Here is a 25,695-nt window from a genome sequence, read left to right on the forward strand (position 1 = left end):
TGTAAAATATTTCTATAATTTCTTTAACAGAAGTATCTCAGGCTAGGGGTTACTTTAATACCATGATTAACAAGAGTAGCTTGGAGGAGGAACTCTACTTTTCCCTAGCAGCTTTTCAACAGTATCCCAACACTTGAATACAAGAAAAGTGAAAAATATACTCTTAAGCAACTCCATTAAAACATCAGTTACCAGACCCAAAGTCATTGACAGGAGAGGCATGGGTAAAGAACAGAACAGGCTTTATTTAATTAGATCTTATTGTTGCCACTGTACTGGGAAACTCACTGTAATCTCAGTTCAAGTAACATTCAGTAGAGAACAACTTCCAGTATCTTGGGGCAGTAGGTATCAGTGCCACACTGAGTTACAGTATATTCTTGAACAGATTACAGGAGATTTGGATATGCAAAACAGTTTATATTAAAAAAAAAAAAGTTTTGGTTCCTAAGATTGTGACTGGGTATTTACTGCTTTGTACATATCCCACCCCATCCATTTCCTTTACAACCCATCCCCCAGTAGCTAAATGAAAGAGAAAGCTTAAAAACACGTTTCTCTGCTATTTGATTTCTAGTAAGGCAGCTTCCTTTTAAAATAAAGTACTGGGTATTTTTCAGTGTGAACTTTTCACCAAGAGGACAAGCTGCTTCTATCCAAAGATTTGGAACAGCGTCATCACTTTTTGCCACAGAAGTGGCCTTTCTAATCTGAGGGATGCAAAATTACGTTGTGACCTCTGTAATCCCCATTTTCTATTTTTTCTTATCAGTCTTACTAGTTTACAGGAGCAGGCTATCTGTGGTGTGATCAGAAGCAGCTCTACTTCAATAATCATCTTACTCTGAGATGCCTTCTAGATGGAGCTGTCGAAAGGTTTTTCTTTTAAGGCCCAGTTGAGCACTATGAGCAAGCATATGCACAGACCCAAAATAAGTGACTCTTCTCCTCTAGGATTGTTATTTCTTTGTGCAAACAGTGGCTTCCTAGGAAAAACTGGAGTAGTTCACATTCAGAATGATTTGTACCATGTGCATTTTATAATGTACTTGAGAACAGGTACAGGGCTCTTGAAGAGTACTGCAGAAGGTACAAAATCTCACAATACATGTTTTTGGTTTCTTTCTATATCAATTGTGAGTTAGATTTTGGGTTTTTTTTCTCAAGAGCTGAACAGAAGAGCACGCTCTCTGTTAACCAGAGGGAACAAAAATATTATCCATAGCTTGCTAGACCTTATAATTAAAAAAAAATAATTATGCAGTGTAGGTGTTTAAGTGCATGCATTAGCTATTAGAATGGAGGAGCATAATTAAAAAAAATCATTCAAAAATATTTTCTCCTTCTTCAACTCTAAACAAGGCATTGTAAATATTGTGCTGAATTTAATAGGTTACTTTATGCTCTATCTTCTGGCTTCTAATAATATTTGGAAAAAAATAAAGCCCAATATGGCTCTAGATAGGAGAGGGTTTTGTTTCACAGAAAACTTATGGCTTGGGCAGATTCTTTCCCCACCCACACACCGTCATCCTACATGATCCCCTCTGCTTGCTCCTGTCCATCCCTGGATGAAACTGTGGTGTACAGCCACTGCCCACCTGATCCTCTGCCATTCCACATGCTCCAAAGAGGCCTAAGTGGTTTGCAGCTGAACACAGAAAGGGTAATCTTACATGTGCTGTATTATCTGTTCAAAATAGGCTAATTAACACAGTATGTAATTAATGTGTTGGCTAGCATATTGTTTTTTACACAAGGAAAAAAATCCTTCTAGTGTAAGTCTGCTTATCCTTTACTGGAACAGTTTTGATGGGAAGCATAAGCCACTCGTCATTTACAGAGCATCAGGGAGACTATTGGAATTTACAAACCCACAACATGGAACATACCCCAGCCAGCAGCTCGTACTCTGCAAGTTCATGGTTTGAGATCCAGCCCCCCGTGTTTGCATAGCTTTGCCTCTGGAGAGGGGGAGATTATCAACTGTCCAATACCTTTCTAGAATTACCCACTTGTGATACCCACCAGAAGTGTCTGTGCAGTGTTGCTGATTAATTTACTAACCTTGTCACAATGTGTGTTTAAGGGAACCCAGCTGGTTCTTTTAACATTGTTTTTTTAAGAGTTTGAGTTACTGATTTGGGCCCTTTCTTGAGCTGGATGGAGGAAAGCTGCTTTTCTGTTCAGTTGCCCTATTGAATAGTTTAAACACTACCACTGCTGTCTTTCAGCTTCCTCAAAAACATTTATAGGATGTGTAATAAGATATTCTAGAATTATTGTAAGTCAGGATTATCTTTAGTGTGAAGCTCTTACAGCACAGAACATTTACCTGTATAAAAACATGGGAGGCAGAAATGATCCCAGTTTGGATTTCTAAAGAAGCGGTGCAGAAGGAGTTATATTTTATTACTAGAAATACTACTTTAGTTCTTACATTTCAACTCTTCAACTTCTCCGTGTTCTAGGGAGCACACAGTAATCCTACAGCATGAGGGAAACAGGGTTTGAGGATTTTTTTTTTTAATTGGTATGTTTGTAACACAGAACTATGGCAGCATCTTTAAAAATTAAGACATGAATATGAATGATAAAACTAGCCCAGGGTAATTAATCCTTGCAGGAAAACGTTTTCTTGTCTGTGCACAGAATGAAAACAAATGCAGGTGAAATATTCAGAAACCCCAAAATCAAATCAGGACTGTAATGTGTGCAAGCAAAAAGGATGATCAAAGGACTGAGTGTGAACTAAAGCTTAAGACCTAAGAACTCCAAAGTTTTTATTGATGTGAGAACATCTCTGTGAAGAAAAATAAAGTTAATGAAATTTACATGATGATAAACTTCGAAGCTTCCACAGATTTTTCATAAACAAAAAACATTCATGAATCAGTGAACCACAGCAATAGTAAGGCCCTACCAGTTTTGCAGACTGATTTAAACTTTGAGTAGGAAGGAAGGAGGGCGCTTAGATTCAAGCCAGAGGGGCTAGGATGAACTGAGCTGTCAAATTCAATGTTCTGCTTACTTTGTAAGCTGAGGGATTTGCGTTTGGGTGGGCATTTAAATAGATTGTAGTAGCTTTACATTAAGCCAAACCTTCAAAAGTTGGGCAATAAACAAAGACAGGAAATAGAAAATCTAAGTAATGCTTGATTTGTTACAAAATCAAGGGCATACTGAACAAATCTGAGAAGCATTTCCGACCATTTGAATACCTGCAGATAAAACTACCCCAAATTCAAGGCATGATTCTGAGCCTTTTAATGTTACCTGGAAAAATTATCTCCATCAGTTGAGGTTAGGACTTATGTTGTAGACAACAGCTCAGTGGGTCTGCAGTTCCCAGGCTCAAGTTAGATCTGAGGCTAACAGGATCTTCATCAGTGGTGGAGGTAGCAACAGCTGAAGGAACAGGCTGTGTGGCTTTTCCAGTGGATTTTGAAGTTTTGTTTCTGAAATGCTAAATTCCATCATGGGCTCTTTCATCTCCACCACAGGTGCAAAAACCAGTAATGCTAATTCCAGCAATCCAGATCCTATTTCATATGCAGAAATTAACCCAAAGGCAAGTAATAAAAATGCATACATCATCCCATTCAATTATTCAGCAGTTTTGCAGACATACCGGAAAAAAACTAGCTTTCAATATAAAAATTGTCTATGAAACAGTCTAACTTGAATTTCTCTCCATGGATCATAATTCCACATGTGCTGCTGGATCTGTAGAAGAGGAGATAAAAATTAGCACTGCATTTCCAGCTGCCTCAATTGGCAGATTGGTTTGAAAATTAGTACATAAACCCCAAAGACTTGTTCTTTGCAAGGTTACCAGTGACTGAAGAACAATTCATACCCATTGTGTATAGCGGTGCTTTCATTAAGGGTTAAGATAAGGCCAAGCTCGTAAAATTCCAGGAACAGTGGGGGTCTTTAACAGAACTGGAACAAGCATGCGACATAGCTCTCTGTTCTCAAAGTTTCAGAATCAGGTTAAGTTACACCAGCCTCGCTCAGCAAGGCCTTTCCATCCCATTAAAACATACAGATTATTTCACAGATCCGCCATGCAAGCCTTTGTATGGTGCAAGCTGACAGTGAACGAGCAGGCAACTTAACACCCAGCCAAACAGGTAGGAAGAAAGTTACATAAGTAGGGAAATAGATTACCGTGTGTGTGTTGTCCTGGCATCTTAGCTGGTGTTCCCATTTCTTTCTCTTTCTGGAAAAGACTATGGAGCAGTTTGATTTCTTGATCATAGTCCTGCCATTCGGGAACTATACGCATCGCTGCTTGCAACTTGGGCTCTTTGGTCATGGGGTTATTACACTGCAAACAAAACATACGAACTGTTCAGAGGCTTAATGCGTAAAAAAGGTTTATTTACTGAATAGAGGTATGCTTCCCCCTGGTGGAATTAATCTGTTGCTGGTGAGCAACACATGCCTGCATTTTAGCTAGAGTACAGTGTACAGTCTCCTTCCAAATTCATAATAATGTCACTGCTCCAGGTAAGAGAAATCTGGAAGCTAAAGGACAAAAACTGAAGTGCTGAAAACATTTAAGTGACAATATGGGATGAGGTGCCTAGATCTGAGATAGGGAAGCGCCTCTAAAACTGGTCACTATATTTTGTGACATAAGAATGAGGGAGCCATTCTGCACTTACCAGATCAATGGTTTTTGCTCTCTTCTTTGAGGAATCATCACACCATGTTTCACACCACAGCCACTCCTGTGGGAGTGATTTAATTGGCACCTGGTGGATCATGTTGTTAGGCAAATCCTGTTGTGAAGAGTAAGAGTTAGTAGCAGTTTCCACAGCGTGCAGGGTGGGAGGAACAGCCCCCTCAACCAGAGAGCATTGAGAAGTTCAACGTTTGTAAAGAGTTTTTTTTCCCAGTGCAAATAAAAAGTGATGAATCAACCTTTCATTCCATTCCAAAGAAAGTCCTTTGGAATAAAACCTGCATACTACAACTGTTAGATCTTATTTTGTTGAAAAATAGTTATTTAGCAAAAAGTATAAAAGCAGTAATATGAATCCAGTATCAAACCTGTACTGGACCAGTTTGGAAGACTATTCTTCATTGATTAAAACCAGTGTTATTTTTCCATCCACCACAGCCCAAGCCTTATTTCCATGTTATTAAGTCCATGCACAATAAAGCACTCAGAGCTGGATAGCTCAAGAAACAAGCACCCGGTTGTGTTATGTATTTGTCTTGGAGTATACTGGAAAATTTGATAGTCTTAAGCCATTGAAGGGGAAAGTGTTGTTTCTGCCCACCAGTTAGACTTGATGCTATCAATACCTGCCTCATTTGAAGGCAGGGCATAACGGGACTGCCACGGGCATCTGGCTGTGATTGAAGTTTGGCCAGGAAAGGAGAGGTCCTAACCTGTCATCATACCCCCAGTAAAAGAAAACAAACCAAACGCAATAAAAACACACCTGATCAAGGTTGGACAGACTGTTAGGGTCCTGACTAAGACCCTGATACTGTCCTCTGAGGCGATCTCCAGCTGCTATCTTTCTGAACTTCTTCAGATCCACAACATACAGAGCACTACATGGAGATGATGCAATTAGTAATGACATTTGACTGATGGGTAACTTACTGCAGCCCCAGCAGAGCCCAAGATATAATATGCTAAACAATCTCTTGGTGGCAGTGCATCAAATTATCTAAAACAAGGCAGGAAAGCAGTTCTAACAAGGTCATGGCACGTACGAAAAAAAGTTGTCAACAAATCTATATTAGCTTTGCTGTCATGCAGTCCCTTCTTCCAACATTTGTTATTAAGAAATGAAGATGTCTGGTTAGTTAACACTTCAGTTCTTTTAACACTTCAGTTCTTCATCTGTAAAAGTTGTAGCATACTGAAAGTAACTTCAGTGTCCCTAGTGCTTCAAATGGACCATAGGCAATGGAACCTTAAAGAGGCAACAGTAAGCAGAAAGTGGTTCACCGCAGCGTTGTATACCTCAGCTAGTTTTCTGCTAATTCTAAGTAGTAGCAAAAGCCTTCCCCCTCTATTTCAACAAAACGCAATTCTTCAGTACCTGATGTGGTATTTTCTTCCAGCTAAATGACTTGCCCAGTATCCCGATTTCCAGAACCTGTAACCATCCATTTCTCTTCGACTGTCACAGAAGGGAGTATATCCATAAGGAGCACCATCTAGATTGAAATCTCTTAACTCCTTTAGATCTGTGCGCACAATCTGAAGGGAAGGGACATTTTATTTTTATTTGTAGAAGCCTGCCAAAAGTTATTTTGAAATGCTGGTCAGGATTTAATTCAAACTGAGCAAACAGTCAAAGGAAGAATTATCTGTTATACTCTGCAGTCCTTTGCATTATGTATACGTAGTACAAAAACACAGTACAAAAGGTGCTGTCTCCCCTGCCCTTAGAGCTGGAGCAACTAAAATAGAGCTTAAAATAATCTGATAGGGGTTGGTTTGACAGCTGACGTGCCAAATTGCTGCTTAATAAGCAGCAAGAATTCTCACTATACATGAACTCTACTGTGATCCTTTGTATCCTTTCCTTTTGAAAGTTTGGAAACCCTTCAGGGATCAAGGCTTTTTAATGTCTTTTTGACACAGATGTTGTGGCAGTAATACTACACTAAAAATACGACTCTGGTGGGGAAAAAAAAAATGCATTAATATCTCTTTTATAAACGGAGCAAAAACTGTCTAAAATGAGAACAGTGTAGCTGAAAATTTATCCTCGGTGATACCTCAGCATAAGATGTAATGGTTTTAACTGACATGGGATCATATGGTACATATGCCAAAACGCCGAAGGCATTTTATACTTATGTGTTGATAATCTGTACTTCTCAGTTTCATGTATGTTTTTGAAGGAGTATTTTTGGCAGTTCTCACTGCCCACGTATCCCGTACTTTCAAACAGTTCAGGCAGTAAGCACATACAAAGCCTCAGAGACACCGTTTGCTTTGCAGCAGGACACGGCTTCACACACAAGGGATTTGCCTCCTCGCTCCTCTGAAAGCCACCCAGATCTGGCCAAGTTAAAAGCAGGGGGGTGGGAAGGCAGGGTGTTTGGTGACTTAGGAAAAAGCCGTATGTGGTAAGTGATCTGCAGACTGGGAAAACAGATGGAACTGGAAAAATGGAAGGGTGAAACAAGAATCTATTTGGCAAACTAGCTGGAATCACAGTGAGTGAACGAGGAACCAGACAAAAGGAAGAGACGGGCCAACAAAACCAATCTTTGTGGGAACAGGCAGAAAGAACAGCACTCACTGAAGCATGCTGTAGTTACAGAATCAACCTGCAGTCATGCCTGCTAAGGGCTCAAACTTGCAACGTTTCCAATAATACAGACATTGTATTCAAGCACATACTATTCTTAGAGAAAAGAAAAAAAAGAAAAAGAAAAAAGGAAAAGAGCAGGTAATTCCAACCTCCGTGTTACCTGATCAGCATCCACAAACAGGATTTTATCAACAGCTAATGGGAAGAGCACATCTAGAAAGAGGATCTTGTAACCCCAGATGATACGCTGTTTCTCTGTTTGCTGATGAAGCCAGCGTGGCCATTTATACTGGACAAGCTCATACTGGAAATTATACTTCTTTGCCATGTATGGGATGAACTCCTGCAGAGGGAGGGGGAAAAAATAGCTTATCTCAGTTCTTTGTTCCTCTGCTGGGAAAAAAAAAAAGTGCATTACAAGAGAGAGACTTCAGCCCTATAATAAGGCACAGAACATTAGAAAATTAAATACCGCAAAGAATAACTACAGTTTCATTGTTACTTCAAACAAAGACATAACCCCAAACTGAACAATCAGTACAAATTGTAAAGCCAACTATTATAAGACAACTAAATATTTTGGCATTCTTCCCCACACAGTTACTTATGAGCCATTTTATAGTGATCCACAGATCAGTTTAACAGAATGAATTACTTAAATCATAAAATTTCACAGATGGGAGAATTATTATTTAGGGCTGTACAAACCAGTGTAAATGGGAATAATAAAATGAGATAAAAGAATTGGGAGAAATTTTTTACTAGAACAACTTGGCCCACTGTCAAATCAGTTGACATTCTCATCTGTGAGGCTTCCTCCGACACTGCGAGGGTACAGGTTTAGCCAAGGGTACAACACAGCCGTTGGGAAGGGAGGGGGGAAGCGTTATTGTTGCACCACCCCAGGAGGCGACTGACAAGAGCAGAGCGGCGGCACAGCCCATGTTGCAGCACTAGGGACACTGCCTATTATCTCCCCTTGAGTTCATGCTGAACAGGCAAGATTCTCTAAGAAATGCTACTTGCTCATATTCAAAGTTGCAAATTTCTGAAAGTTTTGGCATCCGTTTACCTCTGGGTTCTGTTTGGAATCCTGCTGTTTGTTTTATGACGTATCACATCTAACCAGTAAGTATTTCCAGGTGTACTCATCCAGGCCCCGTGACACTCTCTACCCTGCACCGCTCATGTACTCTAGTCAGTCTGAAACATGGTTTTAATGTCTGCTCTTATGAAGCCCTCGCCACACCTAGTCACAGGCATAGCTTCTATGGTAGTTTTCTTCCTATAATCTTTCAACCCTTATGTATTAGATGTACGTTTGTAGCCCTGAATTTCATCTTAAAATCTACACCTTTATCATGTGAGTGACAAAAAAAAGTTCACCTTCTTTCAGGTATGATTTTCCTAATATGTCCTTTTCCCTTAAATATATACCTTCAGCATGAGTCCACTGTCGACCTGTCTGTTATTTCTCAAAGATTTCTAGGCAGAACCACCAGCTTATACCAACTTGATGCTTTGTTAAAATAAAAGGTATACAGACAGGTAACTAACTGTACATATGTTTACACAATAGTATTATGCACAGGTTGCACATATGCACAGGTTTCTTCTTTTTTTTAAACATTTTTCCCCACCATAGAATAAATTCCTAATTAATTAACAAACCTTGAATGTAGGTGATAAGTAGTTCTTCAGAAACCAAAACTTCAAAGGAGTCTTAGTATGTTTCAGCACAGACAACATCATTATGCTACCAAAAGAAAAAAAATAAAGCATTTAAACAGGAACAACTGCCACCCACTAGAGATCAGCTGCATAACAGATTACAAATTGCTGGTTTATATTATTAGACTAACTGCAATTATGTGTCAGGTAACTGATCTTCATGCATGAAGAATAAGTGGGTAGCTTCAGCCTATTGCAAATGGCTTAATTTTATCTACAAAATGACTAAATCCCAAAAAATCTATCTATTTTAACTAGTCAGAGAATATACAACCTGTTGGCTTTCACAGTCCTTTGAGAACAGAAGTTCAAATTCTTTTCCAAAGCAACTATGACTTACTCTATAACTTCTTATAACCAAATACAAATGTATTGTTATTGTAGTGAGAAAATTTAGGACGGCAACATACCATCTATTAAACTATGTCTGTTTTGAACATATGGATGTTACGCAGACAAAAGTTCCTATAATACAGTAGATACAAAATCTAGAGGACTTCTGAGCTGCTGAAAAAGTTTGCATTTTTTTTATTCTGACGAATTCTAACCTTTTTTCCTTGTGGAAAGAGGTGCACATTACCATTTGCAACCCCCGGATTATAAATTCTGAACTAACCGTAGGAATCTTTCGTATAGGTGTCCTGAAGCCACAGAGAATATATTTAGTACATCATCTTTATCCTGCTTCACATCTTCATTCTTTTGTCCTCCTGTGAATCCCCTGAAAGGACAAATGTGTTTATATAAAGGAGAAGATAGTACAGGCCAGCTGTTTAGGAAAGAGTGCCTCAGATTATAAATTGCTACAGGGTTGGTTTAATACAGTACAACTGTGGGGTTTGGTGTTGTCCCCCCCACGCTGGTCAGGGTATCCTCCACAAGGCACAGAGCTGCAGACACAGACATGGAAGACCCAGTAGCTTATATATGAACACCTATGCAACTGAAAGATCGCTGGCTGAGGTGCAGCTCTTGGAAATCAACAACGTTTTCAGGCTCCCAAGTAGCAGTAGGGGTAATGGAGGGTGAGCAGGTGCAAAGCAGTAGCCCAGTTCTCTAGAACCAGAGGGATCCTATCAAAGATAGCCCTAAATTCAAGCAGTCTTAATAGATAGCTATGAAATAATCACAGACCTAACTGTATCATCAAATAGTTTCCCAGTTTCAAGAGACTTGCAGGTTATTACTGAATTAGTTTTACCATTTGAGAGATTCCCAAAATCCAGATTCATTCTCACTGGTACCATCACTTAGTAGATCTTCATTCATCATATCTAGTTTTTTCTGAACCTGTAAAGCATAACATTGCTTTAGTGAGTGGAACCACATATTGGGCAAACAGCTATGGAGTGTTATTTTGACACTGGCTCTGTTTGTATCCATTTGAATTATGTCCAGTGAGCTGATAGGTAACCTAAGCCGTCTGGAGAAACAGCTTGGCAGCAAACGGACATTTTCAGAACAGACTCCAAAGCTGTTTTCAGACACCAAAGGCATGTTAGTCTAGATGGTTAAAATGCTTTGCTAAGAGGTGTTTAGTGACCATCCTTGATGAAGGAGACTGGCAAAGAAAAACCCTCAAAGAAACCAACCACCCCCCCAAAAAAAACCCAACCCAACATCTCCACCATGTTCTGTTTCTAAGAGGTATTATTGGCCACTGAGACTCCAAAGCAGATAGACAAGGCAGCAAATCAGGAGAACATCCCAGAATTACTCCAGCACAAGTAAATCCTGTGAGGAAGTGTGAACCGGATGTGTTATAACTATCACTTACCTACCAGTTGTCCTTAAACTTTTTAGCTATGCCATTATCTGATAGGCAACCCTAAAAGGCAGTAGTTTACTAATTTACCTTTTTTTTTAAAAAAAAAAAAAAGTGTATTCTCACCTACTCTGTATCAGATTGATAGAAAATATATTACGAGATGAGTAAAATTCATCTGTAACAGATAAATACTGGCTCAATGGATACACTGAATGTTTGTTACTAGACATATATAGGACATACAAAACTGACTTTTTTTCTGAAGTCACAACTGAGTCAGTAAAATGTGAGTATAATTGTTTCTCATGGGCATACAAAAGGAACAGCAGTTACATGTCATTCTCTCATGTCAAAAAAAACAAAACCCAAGTCTACGGATAATTCTCTCTATTATTAATACTGTGATGTGAACTTTGTGCAAACTGCCTCAAACGTATGCTTGTAGGAAGGGATCATCAGGCTCTTGGTCAAACAGTCTTTTTAAAGAGCAACCCTAGTTTTTAAACTCACCTTCACTTTAATAATTTTGCTCTTGAAGTTGTTGAGAACAACAATAACTTCGCTGGCTTCAGGGGGAGAGTCTGTGCCATCATGGCTGAAAATACAGTAAAATACTGACCTTTACTACAAAGCAGAAATATATTCTTTATTTCTTCTACATATTTTTCTACATGATATTAAGCCTTAGCACTGTAAACCAAGTTTGAGACATGCGACAAAGTAACAAATACATGTATTTGAACACACACTCCTGGGCTTTTTACATGAATTAATTTATTTCATCTCACATGACTTATACTCAGTACAAAATGTAATTTGCTGTTCAGTTCACTACACTTTGGCAAGGGAACTGTTAGATTCACATATTACAATGCTTACCTAGTTCAAAAGTTTCAGAAGAAAAAGATTAAAGTATTTCTTACACTGTCCTACCTGTAGATTCTGTAGATATCCTCAGATCTGCCCTTTCTGAGTCTTAGAGTCCATGCGCCAGGATTGGCTTTTAACTGGAAGTAACCCTTTAAAGCAAAAAGAATATTTGTCAGCTTCCAGAAAATGCAAATGTAGAAACCCAAGTTTTTAAGTCATGTATTTTGACCCACTGTTTGTACCTGAAAATAGTTGTTTGTAAACCAGCTGATTAACATAACTTTAAGTCCTTAAAACCCAGAGAACAGGAGAAAAAACCCAGAAGTTAATTCAAAATCATTGTTTTTCTCATAAGAGACAGGAGTATGAAAGGTCTAGCATTATTTGTTAGATGAGAGTGTCTTCGGGGTGTTCTGATGGGAACAGTGCAAGTTTTTTCCTGTAAAAGTGTCCCTTCATGAAGGAGTGAGTGAATTTCAAAACACTGGTTGGTAACTACACAGCAGTGCACAAAAGGTCTGCCTACAAAACAAAATCTAAATGAATTCTGAAGCTTTACAGACTGGTATTTCATCTACAGCAGGAACCAGTAACATAATTTACATGTTACGAGACACCTCTTCTACAGAACTTAAAAAATTACAATATGAAATTCAAATATTGTATACAATGTTGTCTGGTTGAAGTTTCAGGTTCCAGATCTGAGTATTTTCTTCTGTGATTTAGATTATTACACCTACAGAATATTTGTAGTGATGCTTCAGTGTCCCATCCAGTTTTGTACATGTTCCTGGTCTCTTCATACCCCTTCACAGTACAGACACTGAGCTGTGGAAGAGGATTTCCCGACACAGCACTGTATACACCGACACACCTCCAAGCCATTAAGCTTTACTCCAAAAAACCCACAAAAGGCAATTTACTCCAGTTTTTCACTAACATTACATATCAAGAAAACATCCCAGTGGCTAACTTCCCTTGCCATAATTTCAGTCCATCACCTCTCTCACTGCCCAGTGTGGACACTGAAAATAGACGGATCCCTTATGCAGCTGCCTTATAAAGACAGTTGCAGGGAACAATCATATGCTTGGATTTCCATCACCTTTTCTCAACTAAATTAAGTAATTGCTATTCTTTCACACTTCCATTATTTTCTAGAATGTCGACTATGCTTGCTGACTCTCTCCGTTTGTTCCATAGATCTCCTGAAGAAACGGGTCCCAAACCAAGACAACCGTCCACCTGAGGCTTACAGTACCAGAGTGGATGGTCCAAGGAGTACCCTGTCTAGAACAGACAGAACTGTCTGACCTTCCCTGGAAACAGGTTGCTTAAGAATATTGGCATCATTTTAAGATATTCCAGAAGACCCTCTCAACAAGCTGAAGGGAAAGGAGTACATCTTGAAAAAGGTAAGAGACAAGTAAGTACACCGTGAGGTCAGCATTAGGAATGATGTGGTTCCAATGTATCTGCAAGCAACTGTGGAGTCTAAGTAACACCACATATCCATAACCCACACGGTGGAAGATACTCCATGGTTTATGCAAGTGATTGTGCTGGCCAGTTATTTGTTGCTAATTTCAATCGAACGCTTACCAAGTTGGCCATAACAATGGTATCAACAATGACAGGACTGGTTGAAGTTCCCAATGTAAATTGGAGTCCTCGTGGTGGCTGTCCAGTAGTAATATCATAGCAGTGTCCTTCCAGAAGCAGATACTCCAATTCATATTCTGCAGCTACAACATTATCCACCTGTAAGGAGAAGACACTGCTGAATTCAGCACTAGCTCTAAAGTGCAAATATTTAGTGATTCAGTTACCCTCTAAAATAGCTATAGTAATTAGATAACATTTTTACCAGAGTAATTTTATTAAACAAATACCTAGAAAATCTCAAAGAGCTCAGCTCCTTCGAGTGACAAACTTCACACACATATTGTTAATAGTGTCCCTGACCAAAAAAATTTGATTCTGAAGCGGTTAAGATGCTAGGATAAGAAAAGGGAAGGACTGTTGCTCTATTTTACAATTACTGGGGTTTTTTAACATTTACTGGGGAATGTAGTCAAGTAAGTTATCAGTCTGGCATCTCATAAAAAGTATGACGGGCTCCAAAACTTTGAATCTAAATCTGTTTAAAGCTAATCTCATCTAATATTTATCATCCAAAATAAACATTTTGTTTTGTGCTGCATTACTCTTACAGTGTGCTAGGGTACTGTCAGAAATACCAATTCCTTTTTTCTACACTGAACAAAAGTGAAAATAAAAATAAAAAGACAAACCCAAAGAACCTTGGGTACCTACCAGGCTAAGCTAAATGCAGATGTAGCCTGAGGACACTACATAAGCAAAATATTAGTCTAATCTCACAAAGCATCTTCTCTCATCGCACATCCAAAATGACAGTTTAATTGCTACAGCACCAACAGACTGCATATTAGGAGTTGGAAGCGGTGCACCTGCAAAAGTAAGGCTACTACTTATTTGGAGGCTCAGGATGGTACTTTGAATGCCTGAAGCATTTAATCCCCCTCTCTCTCAGGCTTTCAATTAATCTAAGGGGGGCTTGGGAACCGAAGGCTTGAAATGCATAGTAGTATCAGCCATTTGGTGGCTCATTTATGGCTTTACAGTGAGGTTAAGAGATGAAAAGCAAAAAAACCTAAACCCAAACAAACCACACAACAACAAACACCCAATTTCCTAGATTTCTGAATATCTAGTATAGGATTAGCAATATCAGACTCTACCACTATACTGCATTGTATTCCCAAACGGTATCAGAGAGATGCAAAAGTAAGAGGAGACTAATAATATAATGTTCAGTGAGAAAGTAACACACATTTGTAATGAGCACAAGGCTGTGCAGACCGTTGCTTTTCAAGAGGCCTATTTGTAAAGGGTTTGACAATCTCATCACACATGCAGCGGAGGGGGTTCCGTACTGCAGGAGCCACCCGCACAGCTGGGGCTGCAGTGGCCTGTCTCAGCAGACAAGGCCCAGGCCTGGCTGGTTTTGGAGCCTGAACTTCCCCCTCGCCTCTAGAGGTGGTTCCTCCAGGCCAGGGTTGAGGCATATCGCTGGGGAAGCTTGTCCTGCTACTGCTCATGCCAAACCCATTCTGCAGATTAATAGAGGACTTCAGCCTCCAGAGCTGTCAGTCTGACATCTTTTGCATATGCTGAATTATACATATAAAATTACTGGCTTTAATATATATCTGCAGTTCTTCAAGGCCAACTAAATAATGGCTTATTTCAAGGGAAAAGACTATTTGACTGCCTCATTTAACGTTTATTATTTAACATTGCACCCTGAAGTCCAAAATTTTCTACTTCACATCACATATGGATTTTCTAACTTCTAATGTATGTTTTTAGTGCCCATAATAACATGTTAGTGCAATGCATTTTGTAACCACTTACTAGCCCACTATTTCTAGATCTTCTGAAAACTATTAAAGTTAACTGCTAATAGCAAGAGGATAATAATTAGCACTGAATTATCCATCCCACTGAAGATGAAGCAGAATCATCAACTTGCACACACAGCTATTCTTCTTTTGTTTTAAATGTTCTTTTTCTGCTAAACTCTAGCCCCTTGGATTTTTCATTCCTCCTTATTTTATCCCTGTGTATGTGGGGGAGCACTGCCCAGATCAATATTCTTTTTCTGAGGGATTTCAAACCTTGTATCTGACATTTCTGGAGAAAAGCTGTAGTGTGGCATTTAAGGATCCCTCCAAGAGTATGTCATTTGATAAATTTGAACACGTCTCTGAGTGAAATTCAAGGCTTGTTCTAGCAGCAGTCAGCTCCTGAAACTACTGCAACTGAGCAGGTTTCTGCTGCACCCGTTTTACTGTTTTATTGATACTGCATTATCCTTTTGTGGGCCGCAGGAGTGTTTGCCAGTAACAAAGGCTGTGAAAATGAACAGGTAGCTAAAACCAGGTTGGTGGCTTCTTGAAGCGAGGGAAAGTAAGTAGAATTTGCTTACTGAAACAGGACTCAGATCTTACTTCAAAATTTCTAAAAAGAGGTTTTAAAAAATAACAATCTTATTTTTAGTTGTGACATTAGTTGTAGGGAGCTCTAATCTGAAAGAATTTTTCAACTAGTAAATTTAAGAAGTTATTTAATGACGAACAAAGAGTTTCTTTGTTTCTAGCTCAGGACACTCTGAAATGTTATATATATACACGCACTCAAAGCATCTGTAGGATCTGCTTGAAGCCTACAGTATTTTCAACCTGTGGTTCAGGCACACGTGAGTAATTGAGAACAGCAATCTCACTGTCAGTGATCTTAGGTTTACCTGCATCCCTCCTAGAAAACATTTAGGGGTCTGCAAACGAAGAAGGTGTTAATATCCACAGTTCTATGTTTACTAGCATTTTAAAATTCTACATTTCTTTCCCATTACAAAAATAAGCCCTGGAAAAACACCACCATTTAAATGCAGTAATAGGACCACATTGATTTCTCTTACCTCCTCTAAGTAAATATTATCAAGGTCATATGGGGTTCTGACAGATTCCACCATCCAGCTCTCAGGAGTATTTAGGTTCAAAGTGAACAGTGGAGACTGGGGCATATCCAAAAACTTGGCAATTGGTCCTGGAGCAAAGTTGTTATCTGCTGTGAAAGAAATCTCTGGCTCCAAAACATAGCGATAAAAGCTGAAATTTCAGAAAGAAAGTGTTAGAACATATTTCTGCCAAACTTGCCAAATATTTCTTTCTCGTTGAACTTGATGACAGCATCAGCTTTCCCAGACTCAGATGTCTCCAAGGCATTGTCCAAAGCAAGGTTGTGTTGACCTTAGAAGAGGTCAGAATTTTCACCTTGAAGGACCAAGCAGAATGTGCAAGATTCAACCATTAAAATTAGTAAGTTATTTAATTTTTTTATGTATATATATAAAATAAATAAAAAGCACCCAACTTGTAAACCAGCAGAATTACCTCATGCTATCCAAACTCCCAGATTCTCTGTGGGAAATCATGCTATTATATAAATGAGCTCAAAGTAGTTATTGAGAGTTCCTATAGGACATTTGACAGTGTTTCTGTGCTTGCACATTCCAACAGATTTTTCTTTCTCTCTCTTTTTAACCCTGGCACGGTACTGCTTACCTTTTCAGTGGCATGTCAGAAAGTTTCGACTGGCAGTTCATAAACACTCTGAGGTTCATATTTATCAACTGGTTCAAAACCTAAAGTAATGAGAAAAAGACATCTCTTAAAACGCTAACTAAGAAAGCTGACCACTGGTTTTATAGACAGGACCTCAAGGAGGCATGTTACCTGCTCATTCTCAATCCTCCCTTTTCATTATTTGTTTTACCACACCCACCTTTTAATTGGTGGCTTTAAGAACAGCTACCCATTCCCTCACACCACAGGCATTCTTTTTGGGATGCAGAGACCTCCCTCCTCAAGAACAGAGTCACTGCAAACTAACCTGGTAAATGGTGAAACTAAAAGCTATCTAGATGATATCTAAGCATGATCCTAGTGTGCAGTATAGTGCAATTAGTGCAAAAAACCACACTATTAGAAGGCCATTGGTCACCACCCAGTCAAGGAGGAAGACAAGCATTTCGAAATTACAGAACTGAGACAACTTTTTAAAATTGCCTTAAAACACATTACAACATTGCATACATACCAAAAGTAATGGAGCAAGTCTTTGTGCATCTCTGGTCACAGGATCAACAATAGCCACAACATCAAAGTACGTCTCTCCCTCTTTCGGTCTCAGTTTAACTGCACTAAACAGAAGAAAAAACAATTTAAAAGTATCAAACATATAGATAAACATAGGAAAAAAACCTATCCATCTCATTCTGAAGTCAGACTACTTCTTAAATGCTATATGCTTTATAACACTAGATAGAGAAAAAATACACACATACATATACATGTGTAGAGACAGGCAGACAGATAAAATTAATTTATGCAATCTCACTGTGCCCTGAAAATTGCTGGGGACTTTCTTATTGCTATTTGGATATTTTTTTTTTTTTAAAGTTAAATGCAACATAAAATAATGGGAACATTAAAATACAAGGAAAAGCATATGGCTCAGCAAATGACAGCAATCCTATACCTGTATCGTTCTTCAAAAAAATGATATTCAATCCTTGCCTCTCCTTTTGGCTGAGCAGAGAGAAGAGCATCCACTTTCATTACCAAGTCACTTGCACTGAAAAAAGAAAGGAAAAAAAAAAAAGGTTTACAGACACTCAGAAAATGCAGGTACTTACTACATTTCTGCCAGTTAGCAGCAAAAGAGAAGACAGACTGAATTCAGATACACAAACTAACGCTTTTACTACCTCTCTACGCAAGCTCTGAAAAATTAAGCATATTTAAGGGTTCATCCGCCATTAATTTAAACAGGTTGCAGCCTTATTACTGAGGGTGCCAAAGGGTTTAACTCTATAACAAATACAGAACAGCTGATTTTAGGGGTCAGCCATGCTATAGGCACTGCATTCCTGAACTTCACTAACGTCTCTCAGACCTGTAAGCCATTCAGATCAAACCCTCGTTTCACAGCAGTCTTCCCATTTTACACTGCAACTCTTAAGAACTAGGAAGCAATCCTGTATGTGGAGAAACTTTGAGAGAGAGGGGTCCTATCATTAAAAGAGAATTACTTCTGACAACTTCTTCCTTTTTATTGTTCCCATAAATCTTCAGTCTAATATTTTAAGAATATATTTAAACTTGAAAATGTAAAACCTCTTGAAAGTTCAATGAAAATTGATTTGTACATCATAGCTTTGCCAAGAAGCAATACTGTAACTTAAAGGTCTGTCAGCTTTTTCTGAATTAAGTAAGTCTCACAGATTTATGGTGACAGCTGTTTAAATTGTTCACACCAAAACCACAAGCCTGGAAGCCTGACAAGTTCTACAGTGTTTTCCAATGCAACAGATAATTTTAAAAGCTTTTGAAAAACTTTGGCAGCGTTCAGACCAAAAAACCACTGCTCTGTCCAGAACTAGCCTACGTTCAAACCATACCTATCACCCTTATTTCTCTTTAGATCCCCAACAGAGCAATGGGTGCAAAAGTGTTTGGAATGCTCTTAAACCCTGAGCCAGAGATTTCTTTCAGAGTCACACAAGATTTTGGCAGAGAAGACCTCATGCTTAACTTACTTGACCAGCCTGTAACAGTCAAGCAGCATCACGGAAAAACATGATGCTAAATATGACAGAAACTATCTTCTTAGCTATGAGCTCCAACACACAAACACATGCCTATGGACTTCAGTTCTTTGGAACCTGAAGATGACTTTCTTTTGGATTAGCTGACCTCTGTGCTTCTTGCAATAATTATCTAGAACTATGATTTCCATTTGCTTATCTCTACCTCCTTTCCTATGGTTTCTCTTAAAAAAGTTAAAAGCAGCATACATGATTCTGTAGTACTGACAGTGAAATATATTACTAAAATAATTTGTATATTGATAGGCCAAGCAGCACTTAACTGAACTGCAAACAGATTCAGAAACCATACTCCAGTGTCTCATTTTCTTCCCTTCTTTCTGCTTTTAAATCAATACCATAGTAATCCTACATATGAGTTATGAAACCCTGACATATTGGAGGTAAACAGTTTAAAACAGCATGACAGTTAAGATTTAGCTGGGGAAAAAAACCACAGAAAGTCTGAAGGCCTTAATATAAATGAAAAGTTAGGGTTCTCTTCCATTTAGAGGAGCAGAAAGGTAATCCAGTGCAGAAAGCATTTTCAAGAATAAATGTAAAAACGTGCAGCAATTTATACCACTTTGTAACACATCCCACAGCAGCAAACAACTCTTCTCTGCATGCAGACATCTTCTGTTAGTAAAGCTGTCACTGACCAGAGTCAACTAAACCTTGAATGAAACCTCATCTTGCTGAGCACAGCAATGAATTTAGCCAGTCCCCGTAGAATGCCTCAGCACCCTCATTCTTTATTTTTTCAGCCCACCTGTATCCCTCCCTACCCCCAATCCAAGAAAGCACTTCCTGAACTCCTCGGACAACACCGCAGGCTGTTGCCAGCCATGCTGCTGTGATTCAGGGACTCTCTCGGTGAGTACCAATACATTCACTGTTTCACGTTCAGTTGAACGGTTCTGCAGTAAATTCCTACAGACTTGGGCACTTTCCCAGTTTCTTGCTGCTTGACAGTGAGGCTCCAGCCAACACCCGTTACGAGGTCACAGACCAGCCATGGCAGGTTGCTACTAGATACGGATAATGAATTAGAGGCAATGAACTCTGAGCACAGTACCATAGTAGGGGTTGCCAGTACCCTCAGAACTGCCTCCTGAATCTGGGGGATACAGTTACAGCTCCATAGATTGTGAACTACAATAAAGTCACTAAAACACTTTAAACCCAATAAAGATAATGTACATATTTTTCCTTTCTCACTTGCCCCTCTGAACAGCTGAGCCTTGACCATACGAACACAAGCATGTTTGTTTATAGCACCTATTATATTTATAGCACAAGAGTGTACTTGATAAAGCTTTCTCCAGGCTGCAGGAAGTCATGTTATGAGAGTACCACCACTTTTTTGTAAGCCTCTTCACGTTTACTTACAGATCTTCTTCGAATCCTAGCTGCTGAATCTGAGATTTGATTTTCTGTCCTGATGTCTTTATTATGATATTCTCAAGGAGATGAAAATCATCCTGATTGAACATCTCACCATCCTCTAATGGGCCAATAATCTACAAAAAAAAGCTGGATCAGCATTATTAGGTAAAGGCTACACAAAATTCAAAGATGTATTAAATAAATGCTCTAGTCTTGGTGGATATCAGCTGTTTAGGCTGGTATTAATGTCAATGGCAGCAGAGTTTAACAGATAAATCTAGCTATTTAGAGGCAAGAGTCCCAGACTGAGGCATAAAATTTTCACAGAGTGCTTGGTTTGAAAAAGTCTGGCATATTAAATTATACATGCAATACTACATCTTGAAGGGGCAACAGAATACAAGGCAAGTTCCAGTAGTCCAGCAGGACTCCAGCAAATCTCACTCCTCTAGCCTTCAGAAGCCTAAAAGCTACCTAAACAATTCTTGCTATTTTGCTAATGAGAGAAATAATATGCTACAACTCATCACTTGAGATTTTTAACCCTTTAAAGTATACAGTAACCACTGGAACTTGCAGGTTTTTTTCCTAACTAGGAAGCAAATGACAAAAGAAGACTTAATGCAGCTGGGTTTCATTATTTGCAGTGAACTATTGTAACATCATTTGCCTGATCTAAGTGGCTATCGTAAAAAGAGCTGGTGGAAGACATCAAGGCACCTTGGTTAGGGCCAGATACAGCAGCATTTTGCCCAATGAACCGAAGCAGCACAATATTTCGAATTTATCATCTCTTTCTGTCCCTGGACTCAATTCACTGCCAACATGAAAGCAACTCTGTTACTAAAAGATCTGAATTTGTACAAAACACCCAACAACTAACTGCACACAGTACAAAGAAAAGGTCATGCAGGTCTGAATAAATCAAACTGGCAGCGGTCCTAAAGACTGCTGAGACCTAAAGAAGGCTGAGACTGTGTCTGATCCCTAGACTCTGCTGATCAAGGTCTGCTTCTTTCCCGCATGTGGAATATCTCTTTTACTGTCTCCTGATTGATCTCACCCTTCCATTGCTGATCACAGCCCTCTGCCCCTTCTTCAGCTTTAGAACGTCTCTGCAATATATAGCATGGGACAGAATAAAATCCACCTTGGGAGAGTCAAAGGCTTCTTTGAAAATATTGATATCCATACCCTGAAAGAAAAGAACACATTGAAACAGGAAGAAAAATACACCTCTGCACACTTCTTTTTAAATGCACCTTTTTTGTTTCCATTCAAGAACATCTTTGTATCTTGCTAAAATTTATCCCCAGGCCCCTCTTCTTTATGGTCTTAAACCTAGTTCTTGCTTGTCACCTTCAAACATTATCCCAGCTTCTGATGTGAAGGGCCACAGCCCTAGTAATTGTTGCTACTTAGACCAGTTGTTCCATTTTTCTGTTCTTAAATAATTCGTGCCTAACTTTTTAAAATCTACTTTGAGAAATGCAATTGTAATTTTTTTCTCAGCTTTTTAAAAAGGTTATAGTTGCCTCTTAGCCCCCCAAGAAACAACCGTCTCACTTAAGTAGATCCGTGAATCTGCATTCCTTTTGACTTTGAAAAGTTTTGATGTATATGAGGATTTACTTTATTTTTAGAAAAAAAAACCACAGCAAGACCAACAGTGGTACTCTCCATTGTTACTGCATCTTTTGCGTACGAACATACTACACTAAAAAATTAATTAGAAGAACAAGCAAAGTACCCTACCTTTGTAAATGCCAAACAACACACTTACCCCAACAGCAAATTCTAAGATGTCGGCTCCTGCCTTTACTGCCTTTGCATTTTCTTCTTTTGCCATTTTGGTGATGAAGTTCTTGGCATTATTTGACGTTTGTGTCTGTAGAGCTGCCCATATGGCTTTAGCGACAAGTGTATTCTGGCTATTTGGATCTTCACTAGGATTATTAATCATGCTAATCCGAACATTATTGCTGGATTTCTGTGTTTAACAAAACATGCATTAGGAAAGTTTTAGATTTCAGGTGTATTTTAAATGAGAAGAGTAAATCTATTATAATAAACACTATAGCAAAAGCTTTGTATTTCTTAAGCAGAAAACCAGATTCCAAATCAGGTAAATAACAGCAAAAGGTTAAAAGGATGAATGAACTAATTTAACATCAAGTATTTAGTTTATGTATTAGGCACCACTGTGACTATCTTCTAGATAATACTGTGCTACACAAGAGATAGAGGAGGACCATGGACACCACTGAGAGGTCTTGCAAAACAGTGATTTAGGAGTAAGCTATCTATTTTTATGATTCAACTATCTTCCCAGAACAAATGAGACATAGGAGAGGGCAATGTTCACAGACATCTTCAATTTAGAACCACGGGCTTAAAAGAACATCTTTTCTTTATTGTATTGGCAGAGTGCCAAGAGGGGATTCTGGCCTAGTACAAGGTCAGCGATGTTACGGCCCCTACAATTAAGGTGAGGCTGGAAATTAGAGACCCTGCAGGGAAACCCCATCTCCCCAGGTCATACAACAAGAAGCCGCACAACTGTGTTTTTCAAGCCTCCACCTACTGCTTTATTAGCACTGCTAACCCATTCAAATGAAAACATTACCTACCTGATGTTTAATTGCATCATACAACAATTGCCTCCCTGAAGGCTTATCAAAATCACCAACAATCCAAAAAGTAACTGGTCTAACAAAGGAATCATCTGCAATTAAAAAAAAAAAAAAAAAGGGTGGGAGAAATTTGAGGGTGAAAGGAAGGCAGGCTTCAGTTTTTCCTCATTTGGAGGAAAAATGTGATGCACATGCAAAGATTTCAAAAAAACTAAAATTACACAGGAAAGCTATGGATGAAGCTAAGCTATGAAGTCTGGCAAGATAAGAATAATAACATTGGTATTATATTAGGTTTCATTCACCTCATTCAGAAAACCCACATGGGACACCATGCATCACTGTTTCTAAGCTGGACTTTTTTTTTGTTTGCTACCTTTGTAATTTAGAAATCATAAAGGAACCTATAAATACAGATTCCAACATATTGCTTCTTTGTACTGAAGCTGTTGGTTCACAAAATCAGTTTTGTATAGAGAAAAAAGTGCTGAAGCAAACATGCATCTGAACAGCTTTCTTCATTTCCTGCTGGTTCTAAACCCAATGTTACAAAGGAACCAGAAAATTCCCAGAACAACAACATATGAAATGGTAAAGCATGAGTTACCATAGATCTCCTTGGAAGACATTCCTGGTCAAAAAGCAGAAAGGAAAGGGGGAAAGGAGAGAGACATTAATAATTTGATAGTAATCCCAATGTGTATCAAGAAGCTGCAGCACTCTACTGGGCATAAGTGAATCACTAAAGTTCAAGTCCAACTAGCAACAAGTCTGTGCTACTTTTATTAGAATAAGCTTTGACTTTTTCTTCCTCTCAGATAGATTGACGCCTTATTTTCATGCTACAGCACTAATTATACTATGTATTACCAGTTTCATACCATACTGTGAAGGCATCATTCTGAAGACCGTTTGCAAAAACTGCCATGCCATTATTAACCATTTCTATTATCTTCCCTCTTTAAAAACTAGCATGACAGTGCTATTTCAGTACTGTTGCTGAGCCAGCAATATGTATAACTTTCCTAATATTTTAGAAAATAAATGTGCTACAGCATTACTGTAATCAGATACCAGTTATTAAATATCTTAAGTGACAGAAGAGGCAGTGACCCAAAACTGTCAAGCCATGGGATTGCAAATTACTGCACTTTCAAATGACCATGCATAGGTGTAGATTTAACTAATACTCTACAAAACGAAAACAAGAAACTTGGTCAGATCTAAGTGGCTGAACATGAACCAAGGGCAAATACAGGACAGAAGGAGCAATGGGAACATTTAAGGCAGTGCATGAAGGTGGCAGTGGCTGGAGACATTACTGGGGAAACTTGTGAGAGTCTGCTAAAGATGACAGACAGGAACAAGAGGAATTGGTTCAAATGACAGCAGCTTATTTATGATACCTAACTGAAATGGACATAGGAAAGGCCTGATTAAGCTCTGTATTATGTCTGTGCATGCTTTTCCTACACCGAGAAGTACAGCTGAGTTTTAACATTAACGGGAGACTTTATGTGTAACTGTAATAAAACAATACTATCATTGAAAAAGCAGTACATGCACTGCAGCAATAAAACCAGCACAGACCACATTATGTGTTGTCATATAATGGGCAGTAACAATTTTCTTCTGAATCCATGTAACTTTTAGTAATTTTGAATTATGAGACAGAGCTAGGACCCCTTTTGTATTTTTTTAGTCAGTGTCACTGCAGGATCAGAGCTTACACTGCTGTATTTCTGGTGGTCATTTGCAATATAGCAAGAGCACGTGGGGTGGGATTTTGTTATTCATTGAAAACTGAGCCGGGTTTAAAGAGGGGAACATTCTTGTTTCATGTAGATGTCATGCCTTATTAAAAAAAAAATTTTTTTTTTTAACACTTACATTGCACCATTACCCACAGGCCTGAACAAGGCTCAGTACGTGTGTTGGAAACACACGTAAGATTAGATTTGGGTTCATAATCCACTGCAGACTTTACCTTTCTTTGTTAAGTAGGTCATGCTGTTTGCAACAGCAGCTGTCTTATGTTTGGAATCCAAAGTGGTAAATCGAGCAAAGTCATCCACGTAAAAGTTATCTGAGAAAGAGAGAAAGTATTAGATGGCAAAGCAACTATTCCATGTAAAATGAAAGAAAAATCACTACTATTACCAGAACATTAAGAACAATTCCATTTTGTTCCCTGTGATACTGCTTTTTATGTCTCATCTCCACTGTTAATATATAAGCTGAAGAATACATTTTTGTTGTCTCATAAGTTATATTTTTGTCTCATAAGTTACCTTAATAATTACATTGCATATTTGATATGAAGTCAGCTGAAAGAATTGTTCAAGTCTCACTTAGTTGAAGTTAATTTATGCAAATAATATACATTTAAAAATCCACTGTGTTACTATTTTTCAAGCAACTCAAAAAAGGCAGTTGTACAAGTGTTTTTGCAATACTGTCATTACGCTGCAGTCACTGCATTGGGTGTTAATACATTTAGCCATGAAAAGTTCTGCTAAATCTTAAGTCATTCCAGAGATGACTGTCAATCTCTGCTCAAAAGAAGGTTAGAAATAAGAAACAAGCTGTTGCTTTATACATTATATGACTGTTCTTGGCTTTTGCTAGCATTGCTAATTTCTCAACTTCATGAGTCATATTCCCCTAAAGGTTTGTATAAAATTAAACCAAATTCCTGTTTTGAAAAATCTGTAGACCTTAATGTTGCTGTTGTACATAACATCTCCCCCAGCACCAGGGCTAGAACATTAC

The 25,695-nt window shown here is 38.6% G+C and overlaps 1 protein-coding gene across 6 annotated transcripts in view; it reads right to left on the bottom strand.

The window, feature by feature from the left end:
- Positions 1 to 225: 225 nt before the first annotated feature.
- UGGT1 (UDP-glucose glycoprotein glucosyltransferase 1) overlaps positions 226 to 25,695 on the bottom strand; it is a 48,367-nt gene continuing 22,897 nt past the window's right edge. For 3 of the 6 annotated variants that reach the window (XM_074877812.1, XM_074877808.1, XM_074877807.1), the window contains 22 exons: positions 24,911 to 25,009; positions 23,531 to 23,554; positions 22,921 to 23,015; positions 22,074 to 22,280; positions 21,354 to 21,485; positions 20,294 to 20,424; positions 17,794 to 17,889; positions 17,353 to 17,455; positions 16,818 to 16,897; positions 16,172 to 16,361; positions 13,270 to 13,428; positions 11,731 to 11,816; positions 11,308 to 11,392; positions 10,231 to 10,319; positions 9,646 to 9,750; positions 8,970 to 9,054; positions 7,459 to 7,641; positions 6,072 to 6,232; positions 5,460 to 5,574; positions 4,674 to 4,790; positions 4,174 to 4,333; positions 226 to 3,726 (listed from right to left, as the gene is read on the bottom strand). In XM_074877812.1, the coding sequence (XP_074733913.1) occupies positions 3,701 to 3,726; positions 4,174 to 4,333; positions 4,674 to 4,790; positions 5,460 to 5,574; positions 6,072 to 6,232; positions 7,459 to 7,641; positions 8,970 to 9,054; positions 9,646 to 9,750; positions 10,231 to 10,319; positions 11,308 to 11,392; positions 11,731 to 11,816; positions 13,270 to 13,428; positions 16,172 to 16,361; positions 16,818 to 16,897; positions 17,353 to 17,455; positions 17,794 to 17,889; positions 20,294 to 20,424; positions 21,354 to 21,485; positions 22,074 to 22,280; positions 22,921 to 23,015; positions 23,531 to 23,554; positions 24,911 to 25,009 (2,528 nt within the window). In that variant the 3' untranslated portion in view covers positions 226 to 3,700. The other 3 variants (XR_012630028.1, XM_074877809.1, XM_074877810.1) reach the window with 3 other exon arrangements.

This window comes from Strix uralensis, chromosome 9, assembly GCF_047716275.1.
Source record: "Strix uralensis isolate ZFMK-TIS-50842 chromosome 9, bStrUra1, whole genome shotgun sequence".
Lineage (NCBI taxonomy): Eukaryota > Metazoa > Chordata > Aves > Strigiformes > Strigidae > Strix > Strix uralensis.